Here is an 11,976-nt window from a genome sequence, read left to right as displayed (position 1 = left end):
GATGAGGGTGGCCTTGTGCACAGAAGCCAAGTGACCAGATGGACAGGAGGAGGAGTGGTGGATGCAGCCGAGGGAGCTGGGGACACCTGTGTGAGTCTATGGCCCCAAGGGGGTGTGGGATGGCGTAGCAACCCAACCCTCACCCATACTCACCCACCCCCTCGTAGCCAGGGCTTGGCGCCAGAAGAGCATGTGGGAAGGCAGCAGCCGTTTGCACAGATGGTGCTAGAGACCCAGGTTCTCTTCCTGTGCCAGCCAGTCTGAAGCTAGCCAGGTCTGAGGCCACCTCTTTGGAAGACTGGGAAGATGAGTTCAAATAAGAGGACCCTGGTGACAGGAGGCCCGTGCAGTGGCAGGGCACAGCCAGCAGAGGGCGCCAAAGGAGCTGGAGTGAATTAGCAGCACAGGGTTACAAGGCTCCCATGAGCGCTCTTCTGGGGAGCCCCTGTCCACAGGAGGAGGGGCAGCCCAGTCCTCGGTGGATGGGTCAGAGAGCCCACCCTTAGGGGCTGCAGAAAGTGCAGGAGAGGGTGAACCTCAGTCTGCCCAAAGGGCTAGGGTGCGGATATACACAGAAGGAGGGGAGAGGTGGGTGCAGGCCTCCTTCTGCACCCCACAAGGTGGGATATGGCACCTGGCAGGTGAGGATGACTCCTCCTGCCTCCTCACTTCCACCTCCCAACCTCACCCATGGATTCCGTCTCTTCATTCGCCCACATCCCATCCCCTGGGACATCCTTGGCTCTGCACGGAGGTTCTTGCCTCCCCAGGGCACCCCACCTTCCAAACACCCTCCACCAGGCAATGTGTCTCTCTCCTCCAACCACATTGCTCTCAGTCTTCAAGCCTCTGAAAACTCACTCCTTGCTGCCAAGAAGAAAATCCACTTGTTCCCTGACTGATGAGGCTCTTAATGTGCCCCCATCTCCTCCGCGGGCCAGGGGCAGCAGTATCATAACAACTGCAGGAAGATTAATACTAATGCACCACATGTCTGAGAGTAAAAGCCAAGGCTTTGTGGGGGCTTCCTAAGCGCCTCGTTAAAGCGCTGGCCATCCACTGTCAGGGTCCTCCCGCTCCCATTTCACTGCTGGGGAAACTGTTCCAAGAGGCCTGGATGCACAAGGCCACACGCAGTAAGCTTCAGCGACGGAGTCATATCCACACAGCTGGCCTCCAAGGCTGCTGCCCTCAGCCTTTCCCAGTCCTGCCTCCGGAGACGCCCAACACACTAACTGTGCCCCTCTGAACCCTCCAGACTCCAAACTTGAAAGGCTGAGTCCTCTTCTCGTACCTGCCAGGCACCGTCTGTTCTAAATGCTCCTCCTCATTGTAGCTGGGTTCCCCCCCTGCCACCTGGATATCTTAAGACTAAGGTGCACCTGATCTGGGCTATGGTCTTCACAATTACATGCTATGCATCAGAGAGTTGGATCAGAGAGTGATTAGGGATGATAGAAAGAGAATTGATGCCTTTGAGTTGTGGTGCAGGAGAAGAGTGTTAAATATACCATGGACTGCTAGGAGAAGAAACAGGTTTGTCCTGGAGAGGGTGAAGCCGGAATGCTCCTTGGAGTCAAGGATTCTGAAGCTTCGTCTGACATACTTTGGGCATGTTGCAAGAAGGGACCGACCAGTCCTTGGAGGGGGACATCGTGTTTGGGAGAGTGGAGGGACAGCATAGGAGAGGAAGACCCTCGATGAGATGGATCGATTCTGTGAGTGGAGTGGTGGGAATGAGTATGTTGGAGAGGGTGAGGAGGGCACAGGACAGAGCAGCGTTTAGGGCTCTTGTACATAGGGTCGCAATGAGTCGTAAGCAACTCGATGGCACATAACAACCACCACAACCACCACAACCTGGAAAACTCCTACTCATCCTTCAAAACCCAGCTACAATGTCCCTTCCTCATGGAAGTATTTTCTAGCTTCCCTTTGAGTCAGGGCCATCAGCTTCCTGCTGTGACCTCCCACAATGTCCCCTGCTTGCCTCTATTGGGGAGCTGACCACACAGGGCTTGAAGTTATTTAAGAGATGGAATCTACATGGCTCCCCTGGATGGGCACATTGCTATTACTTCAACTGTTGTGTGTCTGTGGCCACCCTGAGCTCTACACTCTGAGAGCTGGGACCCTACTCCCACAAAAGGACCTGATGTGCATACAACACATGTAAAGTATCTGTGGAAGGAATGAGCTAGAATCAGTAATTCGGGGGGGGGGCGGGCAAAGTGAGGAGGATATATCCCTGAAAGAGCTCTTAAAATGGGGCCAGAGGACAGTGGGGGATGGAGGGGGAAGCTGCACCCCAAACCTGAAGAGTTCCCACCTCCTTGACCTTGACCATGAGACTCCAGAGGCCCAGGTACCCACAGGAGGAACTGGTCCTGGGGAACCAGGCTGACCAATAAAGAGAAATGAGATGTGACAGAGAGGTGACGGGAACCAAGCTAAAGAGTGGGAGCCTGTCAAGAGCTCACAGCAGCAGGGAATGAACTTGCGGGACGGGGACCTCGGTTGGTTGACAGTTCTGCAAGCTGCTGCATGCACTGAGTGGTGAAGACACAGGCTCTGCAATCAGACCATCAAGGCCCACTGTTTGACCTTGATTTCAACTTTCCCAACCACACAAAGGTACCTGGGAACTCTAGCTTGTTCAAAGTAATGAAAATGAAAGAAAATAAAAAATTCACTTCCTCCGTGTCCGGCCAGCCACGTTTCACATGCTCAACAGTTGCAGAGGGCTAGTGATCACGGCACTGGCTGGCGTAACTACACAACATTCCCATCAGCGCAAAAAATCCTGCTGGCCAACACTGTCCCTTAGCCTCGGGGACAACAGGATTTCTGAGGCCTCTTCTGAGGATCAAGTGAATTATTAGAAGCAAAGTGTTTTGCAGAGGTGTGGGTAAATTAAAGTAATGCTAACAACAATATCTAATGTCAAGTGATGCTTCAAGGGTTTTCCCGTTATCAATTCACTGAATCCTCAAGACAGCCCAAATGAGACCAGTAGTTACTATTCCTCTTTTTTGGAAGCAGGAGTGGCATCCACTTCCTAAATAACACGTCTACAGAAACTTTGATAAATGTCGATAGTTGTAAAGGGGCTTCAGGCCTTTTGTTCATAGGGTCGCTATGAGTCGTGCTTGACTCAAAGGCAATCAACAACAACAACAACATTCCACTTTTATGGATGAGGTAACTGAGGCCCAGATAAATGAAGCAGTTTGCCCAGGGTCACACAGTCAAGTCTCAAAGACTCCCTCTACACCCCCGCTGCCTCACTCTGCAGCCTCCAGTGGAAAGCAGGCTTTATAGTTTATCCCACGCTCATGGCTGGCAGTCATTGCCTGCCTGACCTCGGGACATGCCATTTGGGGATCCCTGCCAGGCCACGAATGGGCACTGATACGGAGCCTCAGGTACTCTACAGTTCATGGAGTTGAGAATCAGAGAGTTTCCACAGATGAAGTTCAGCGGGGATGCTGAGGTGACATCTTAGCGTGTGGGTGCTGGAGGCCTGATGAGACAGAAGGCAGAGCCGTGAGGGCACAGCTGGCCAGTCGGCTAAAGGGGGTGTATGGGTTCCACTGGCCCCTATTCCTGTCTCCTCTGCCCCACCTTGAGTGTGGAGGTGCCCACCAGCCAGGACTCTGGTGGCCTGACCACCTTCCTGCTAGATTGCACTCAAATCTACCTGCTCAGAGACTTTGCCTGAGCACAGGGTGGCTTCAGTGTGCTCCGTCATTCCGCACGCCCGGGCGAAGCACCTGCTATCCGCCAGCACAGAGGCGCGAGGTACTGGCAGACTCAAGTGAGGAATAAAGTCCGGCGCTTGGCTCCCGAGAAGCTTGGAGCCTGGGTGTAGGGTGACCAACATCGAACCATCACACGGACGGCTAAAACAACCAGTTAAAAGGAAAGGCTTCTGGGAAGATAAAGGGGGTGCTTGACAGCACGGCGCCCAAATGCTTCCTCTGGACTGGGCTCCACTGTGCACCCCAGACAGCAGGGAGGCATGTACTGTGCGAAGCGTGGCCGGGAGGACCGGCGTGCTGGAGCCACGGAGCCAGGGTTGGGAGAAGGTTCTGGCTCTGCATAGACCTCTACGGAGGTCTCAAAAAAAAAAACACAAACCAGCCAAGGTTCCACTCCTTGTCCTCAGAAAGACAGGAAGTCATAAGAGGGCTTTAAGCAGCACGTGCCAATTTTGGGGTTGAGGACTGTGGCCATCAAGTGGAAAAAGAATCATACTGGATGTGGGGGGGGACTCATCAGAGGCTGTTGCCGGGTCCAGTAGAGATATGTCGGCCAGAGCAGTCCCTCCCCAGGAAGGAAGGGCTGGACCCAAGGCTGCCCTGGAAAAGCGCTTCAGAAGAGCGCCTAGCTGGAGGCCTTAACTCACAGCTGGCTGACCTTGGACAGGTCACGGAAGGCCCTGCCAATCAGCTTTTGCTGTGGGGGTGGACGGGCCTTCTTGGTTGCAGTGAATGTGCTTTGTAAACAGTCAAGCCCCAGACAAACTTGCTTTATGATCCCAACCCTTAGCTGGGAAGCAGACAAAGGCACCCTGTCCTCAGAGAGCGTGTGCGCGCACGTTTGTGTGTGTGTGTGTGCGCACCCAGAGGGTCTGTGGGGGTGTCAGTAACAGATACACACATCTCTGGAGCAGATAAGATGGGGCAGCTGTGACAACTTGTCCTCTCGCCCCCATCTCCCTGGGGCATCTGCATAAGACAAAGCGGGGAGGTGTGCCCAGGTGAGGACTCCAGCTTACCTGGTGCAGGGCCGTAAGTCCATCCTCATTGCACAAATCAGGGCTGACCTTATTCTTCAGGAAGTAGCGCACTGCAACAGGAAGGGAAATGAGTGAGCTTCCTGTCACGCACGGGCTGTGCAGGTGTGGGGGCCCCAGGTCAGACCCACTCTCTCCAGCCCATGAGCTGCCTCGTTTATTCCGCACAGCAGCCCTGTGAGGCTAGAATCAATACCTTCCCCACTTTACACATGAGGAAACTGAAGAGCAGGCCATGTCTTCGGGCCAGCATTTCCAGGCTGCAGGCGGCATCTCCTGGCTTATCTTGACAATAATAATAGCAAGAGCTAATGAGCACTGAGGGAACTCTGGTGGCTTCGTGGTAACGAACTGTGCCGCCAACACAGAAGGACACAGTTCGAATCCACCCGCTGCTTTGCGGGAGAAAAGATGAGCAATCTCCTCCCGTGCAATTAACCGCCTCTGAAAACCCCTTTCAGGGTTAGCTATGAGTCAGTTCCAACTTGACAAGAACAATGATTACTAAAAACAAAACAAAACACCAAAACCCAATAAGGATTACTGAGCGTTCCCTTTTTGCCATGGACTGAGCCAGATGCCTTATCTTGGCTATGGGGGAGGGGAGCATTCTGACTGTTAAAAGCAGGCACCCCCGAGTCGCGGCCGGGGTTTGCATTTGGACATTCTTCTTTACCGATGTGACTGCAGTCAAGAGAGTTCCCCTCATCTGCAAAATGAAGTGAGCCGTGTCAGGGGCTTACCACAGCGTCTGCCACGTGGTTTGGATGTAAACACCCATTAGGACCACTCTTCCTGACATTTTTATCAACACTGCAGGCCTGCACCCGGGGATGGGCTGCCTGCTTGCCTGGGAGGGTCAAAGGCCCCACCTGGGCCATCCCAAGGCTCGAGAAGGGGTTGGAGGATAGAGACAGACAAAAAGACCTTTGATATCCCTCACTTAGACTTTTATCTAATCAAGTAAAGTGTGAGGAGCCCTGGTGGCACCGTGGTTTGAACCCATTAGCAGCTCCATAGGAGTAAAGACATAGCATTCTGTTTCCCTAAAGATTTAGCCATGGAAATCCTGTGGGACAATTCTCCTACGGGGTCATTGTGATTTGGAATCAGATTGGAAGCACCGAGTTTTGTTGTTGTTGTTGTTTTGTGTGTGTGTGTGTGTGTGTGTGTGTGTGTGTGTGAGAGAGAGAGAGAGAGAGAGAGAGAGAGAGAGAGAGAGAGAGCTAGCCAATGGTCTCAAGTCCCTTCTGCTTACGGCACCCCTTTATTGCCATGCCCCTTCTCTCCGCTCCACGCCCCTCCTCTCCCCACTCAGGCCTTTTCCCTCACCCTGAACCCAAGTGCAAAGGAGGACAGAGCACAAAGGAGGAACAAGGACTCCAAGTGCGAAGGGACAGAAGGAAGGAGGGACTAGCAGGCCCCAGGCCTTGTGGTCCCATCCTCAGTCTTATCACCTGGGACCCCTGAGTGTTAGAGCTGCCCAGTCAATGCAGTAACCACCCACCACAAGTGACCACTTCAATGCCCAGAGATGCCAATTAAAACCTTGGTTCTTATGTGACTACTGAGCCCTTGAGAGGTCACACTCTAGTTACCTCTCAAGTACGCAGGAGTCACCTGAGCCTCCTATGTTGGAAAAGGCAGAAATGAAACATCTTGGGGGCGGGGATCCCTTAGTGCCACCAAGAGTGGGTGTGACTTGTTGGACCTGGGCCCCAGCACGAGGAAACTCTTTGACACAGAACACAAGGGGTCTCTGGGGAAGGCTGGGTCTCCAGATGTGGATAGCAACAGGGACTACCCCTCCACACCGACAGAGAGACAGAGGGGCATTCCCTGCAGCTTGTGTCCTGAACTTGAACTTCTTGATTACAAATCTGTTTGCTAAAGGAAAAAAAAAGTCAGAGAGAAGACACCTTCACAGGAAGTTCTAATGATCAGCAGTGCTTTGGAACATTCTAGATGGAAATGAATCTCATTACAAGCTCCCTAAAGCCCTTCCCTGGCTCCCGACTGCTCTGGGAATAAAGCTCAAAGCCCCTACTGTGGCCCTACGCATGACGTGATCCCTGCCTGCAGGCCACCACCCTGTACAGGGGTCACCATTCCCATCGTGACCTGTGACACCAGCCTCCCGAGGAACTATCCAGTGCCCACCTTGCTCAGCTGTGCACAGCGGTCCCTGCTGCCCACTGCTGCAGCCTCGCTTCCTGAATTCTTACCACCTTCCACAGGGGCCTCTGCTTGGCCTACACAGCCACCCCACTTCTTCCAGCCCCTGAGCTTTTGTGGGGTGGTTGCTGATGAGAACATACACCGCAGAACACCCACCAATCCATTTCCCACAATGTTTACAACACTGACAATTTATGACACTTTTCAAGTTGTGCGCCCTTTCTCACTCCCCTTTTCCAAATCGTTCCTCCTCCACTACCATAAACTCACTGCCCCCTTATTTTCCTATCTAATCTTTCCAGTTGGTAGTATCTGTTGATATAACTGGCTATGATCTCATATTGACAATCTTTAAAAGAACACGGTGTCCAAGGCAAATGCTTTTTATGCTAAACTCATTATGTTGAACTATTGTTTGGAGAAGACTCCACGGGATATTATTAAGTTTCAAGATTACCTCAAAGGAACAGTTTTGGGGTTCGCCCAGCCTCACTTGCTCCAGAAAGCAGGGAGGGAGAAGCTTCGCCCCTTAAACTTTGGACTCGTTGCTAGAGAGGCCATTCCTTGGAAAGGGATATCATGCTTGGTAAGGTGAGGGGTCATAGAAAGAGAGGAAGACCCCCAATGAGATGGACCAACACGGTGACCGCAGCAATGGGCTCAAGTGTACCAGAGATGAGGAGGACGGCACAGAGTAGGTCAGAATTTAGGCCTGTTGTTCACAGGTCACTATGAGTTGTACTTGACTCGATGGCACCCAACAGCAAAAAGCGTTTGCATAATATGTTTCCAGTCCCTCTAAGATTCAGTCACTTGTCCACCCATGAATCTCTGCAGTCATCCATGCATCTATCTATCTATCTATCTATCCATACATTTTCAACACATGTTGTCGTTAGGTACCATCAGGTCAACTGTGACTCACAGTGACCCTGTGAACAGCGTGTCTGAACTTTACCATGTCCTATGCCGTCCTCACCAGTTCTGACACCAGAGCCAATTGTTAGAGTCTCTGTATCAAATCATCTTGTTGTAGCAGATATATATATATACACACACTCATGTTTACTGCTGCTTTGTTCACAACAGCAAAGAGTTGGAAACAACCCGAGTGCCCTTGAATAAACGAATGGCTAGAGAAACTGTGGTATATTCACACAATGGAATACTATGCTGCATTGAAAAACAAGGAACTCATGAAATATTATTCAAAATGGGTGACCCTGGAGACATTATGCTGAGTGAAATATCTCAGTCACAAAAGGACAAATGCTGCACGGTGCCACTGTTGTAAAGCAGGACTGATACTGGGGTTGGGGTGAAACTAGGAGGGGATAAATAGTGTATACTGCATTGAAACAGATGAGGGAGAGAACTGCTTAGAAGGAATATATGATTAGGTATTACTGTGATGACAAGGGTCCAGAATGAAAGCTGCACAGTGGAGTGGACTCGGGCAGGGGGGGAGGATTGTATAACAATGAAGAACTTATTTTTTTACTTTTTAAATAGAAAAGCAAACTGGGGATGGGGCAGGGAGTTAAGTGTGCAACAATGAATAAATGGAAATCCAAAGTCTCTGTAAACTTTCATTAAAATAATTTTTTTTTAAAAAAGGAAACTGTCAAAAAAATCATCTTGTTGTGGGTCTCTCTTTTTCACAATGACCCTTCACCTTCCCAAGCATGATGTCTTTCTCCAAGGACTGGCCTCTGCGAACAACATGTCCAAAATACATGAGAATGAGTTTCACCATCCTTAGCTCCAAGGAGCACCTTGGTTTCTCGTTCTCTAAGAAGGACTTGTTTGTTCTCTTGGCAGTCCATGGGATGGATAATCAGTACTTTTCTCCAACACAACTCAAAGGAATCAGTTCTTCTCTGTCATTCTTAGTCATCTAACTTCCAGATGCATAGCAAGCAATTGAGAAGACCATGGCTTGGATCAGGCACACCTTAAGTCTTTAAAGTGACATCATTGCTCTTTTACTACTCTCTGGGGAGGTCCCTGACAGCAGATTTTCCTGGTACAACTTCTCTTTTGATTTCCCGACTACTGTTACCAAAAATGTTAGCTGTGGATCCAAGGAGGGTGAAATCATTGACAACTTGAATCTTTCCTCCATCTATCATGATGCCTATTGACTTTGTGGTGAGATTTTTTTTGTCTTCTTGATCTTGAGAAGTAACCTATACTGTTGTTGAGCTTCTGCAGCAACTGCTTCAAACCCTCTCACTTTCAGTGAGTAAGGCTGTATCAGGTGTTTAAGGCAGGTTGTGGGATGAGTCTTTCTCCAGTCCTGATGCTATATTCTTTTTTATAAAGTCCAGCTTTAAAAAGACCAAGATCATCTGAAGTACAATACTGTGAGCAACAGGATACTATCCATATGCATACAAGGACAACCTGTGGGTACAACTATTGTTCTTCAGCGCGCGCACGCACACACACGCTGTTGCTATTCATTCCTTATCCTTTAGGTCTCAAACATCAAAATCCTCTGACTCCCTAGAACATACCCCCTGATGTGAACATCTCATTTGCAGCCTTATCACAATTAAAATTACGTAACTATCTTGAAAATCATGAGCTCTGATTCTGCCTTAAGCCCTAAGAGGGCAGGACAGTCGTGAGTGCCTTGGTATACTTACTGTTCTAGATACAAGGTCTAGAACCTCAAGAACTCATCTAAGACTTTAAACAAATTATCAACATGATGGCTTCATTACAAGGGCCATGAAGACAACATCAAGATGTCTTTGTTTCCGAGCAAGGTAGACACTCACTCCAATAGTGACCCGTTCATTGTGCATGTCTGCAGCATGCAGGTCCCTCTTCCATGGACCATGTGAGATATTATAGCAGAACCACTGACCCATCCTATCTAAGGGCCTGTGGAAGTACCCTGGGCCTGATGGGTAGACCGCAGACTAGCAGAAGGTGCCACCATGCTCCTGTCCAGGACGTGTTTATGGGAAGTTCTGCTCACGTGAGACAAGGCTTGAATCCCACGGAGGTGAGTGATGGACCAGGCTTCCTGGCCGAGAGATACTGTTTTAGACAGAAACTAAAAAAAGTACAGGCTTCCAAGCTTAGCATTTATATGCAGTAATTACTGGGGTGCACTCCATGTTGCAGGGGAGCCCAAGACATGTAATTACCTCAATGCTGGGCAGTTATTTTCAGCCCAAGAGGTGGGACAAATCATCTTCATCTCTAAAAAGTCCTTAATATTCATGTGCCGAATCCCACTCAGAATTTCCACTTCACAGAGAAGGTTGCCGTGGCTTAGACTTCAAGGTTCTGCTGATGGATCAACCACCTTGTACAGTTCCAGGGGACACCATGCTGGCCGCACGTGAACGGCTTCCCCTGGAGATGTGTGGTGCGTAGCTCGCTCAACCAAACCCTGTGTCTGCCTCTGTTTCAGGCTCAGCTCTTGCTCTCCAAGGAGGTTTCACAATGGAAGGATCTGGCTTGAGGCTTCAGGGACTGACCAGAACACAAAGACCACAAAACCAGGAGGGGCACACTCCTCCCCCCAGCTAGGAGCGCCCATTTCTTAGGCAAATGACTCTTTGTTGTGCTTATTTGTCAAAAGGGTGTTAAGAGAACAGACTAAGACATTGACAGAGAGTTACTTTTTTAACAAACTCACTGAGCTCCTCCTGTCTTGTGCCACCGTCCTGCATTCCTGGAATAGAACAATGAAGCCCCCAGCATCTTGCATCTTCAAGAACTCTCAACCGGATCATGTTGTGTGCACCATCAAGTTGGAACCAATCCAGAGCCAACCCTCCAGCAGGTTTTCAGAGGCAGTAAATTGTATGGGAGGAGACCGCCCATCTTTCTCTCACAGAGCAGCTGGTGGATTCAAAATACGTCCCCCTTCATGTTGGCAGTGCAATTCCTTACCACGAGGCCACCAGAGCTCCCCAACCTGGTCACCGAAGACGGAAACTGTTCCTCCAAGGAGCTCAAGGCAGACGTGGTTCAGGGACCATGGCAAGGTCAGAGCCAACATCCCCTCAACCCTCTAACACGGGCTAGACCCCAAGGAGAACATTAAAAAAAGGGGGGCTCTGGTCCTCCTTCCCCATGTGTCCCAGCTCCTGGCGCTGACCCCTCCCTCCACCCACACCTCCCTGGCAATATGGCTGGAATCTGGGCCAAGCTGGGCCATCTGCTCTCTCCATCTCCAGCTGCAGCAAGTGAGGCCGAGCCAGCCCCTCTTGGCAGGAAGCTGGTGGCGGCTGTCTTTGCAGGAGAAATCACTGCTGATAAGCTTGTGCTTCTTCAGCATTTGACCCAGACCATAGACCAGAGCTGACTGCCTGAGTCCAGGAAGGCTGGTGATGGGCAAATGCAAGCGTCCTTCCAGCACCTGCTTTAGGGGAACAGGGACACTACAATCGGGGTGTCTGCGCACTGGAGGTGGGACCTGAGCAAGCTGTATCTTCCTAAGGATACCCTGGGCTGAGCTGGGGCCACCTGGCCATAGGACTTGCGTGTTCTCTTGGTGGGAGACTCATCTGCTGAGCCCTCTTGCTTCTTTCTCGGGCACCAAGTCTGGCCTTGAAGGTACTGCGAGATCAAGTTCCTATCACACCCCCAACATCACCGCATCTTATCTCCCTCCCCAGATCACTCATCGCTTCCACCACACTGGCTTCTCTCATTTCCTAAAACAAAACAAAAACTGAGCGCCCGGCTTCAAGGCTATCAAGAGCCGTTTCCTGCACCAGCAGTCCTCTTTCTTCCCACTCTTGGGCCAACAAACTCCTCTCCATCCTTCAGGTTCCAGCTGAAATGTCACCTCCTCTGGGAAGCCTTCTCTGATCCTCCTAAACTGAATGGCACTCAGCACAAAGTGTAACGACAGTCTGATTAGTGAGTGTATATGGATTTCTACTGATGGGATAGAGAAGCCCTTGGGGTTCGTTTCCTGGGTTCCAGAACCGGCATGACTATGTCCAGGAGCCTCTCACTGACTGGTGTTG

General features: G+C 50.6%; 1 protein-coding gene across 2 annotated transcripts in view; it reads right to left on the bottom strand.

Annotated features, from left to right (window-relative positions):
• Positions 1-11,976, bottom strand: part of PPP1R16B (protein phosphatase 1, regulatory subunit 16B) — a 91,995-nt gene that overhangs the window by 21,607 nt on the left and 58,412 nt on the right. For both annotated transcript variants that reach the window (XM_006881526.1, XM_006881527.1), the window contains exon 2: positions 4,781-4,851. In XM_006881526.1, the coding sequence (XP_006881588.1) occupies positions 4,781-4,851 (71 nt within the window). The remainder of the gene's footprint in view (positions 1-4,780; positions 4,852-11,976) is intronic.

The sequence above is a fragment of the Elephantulus edwardii genome, unplaced genomic scaffold (assembly GCF_000299155.1).
Source record: "Elephantulus edwardii isolate Elephantulus edwardi_28Jun2011 unplaced genomic scaffold, EleEdw1.0 scaffold00015, whole genome shotgun sequence".
NCBI classification, from domain to species: Eukaryota; Metazoa; Chordata; class Mammalia; order Macroscelidea; family Macroscelididae; genus Elephantulus; species Elephantulus edwardii.
Note: the sequence above shows the minus strand (reverse complement) of the source record. Positions and strands in the feature narration are given on the sequence as shown.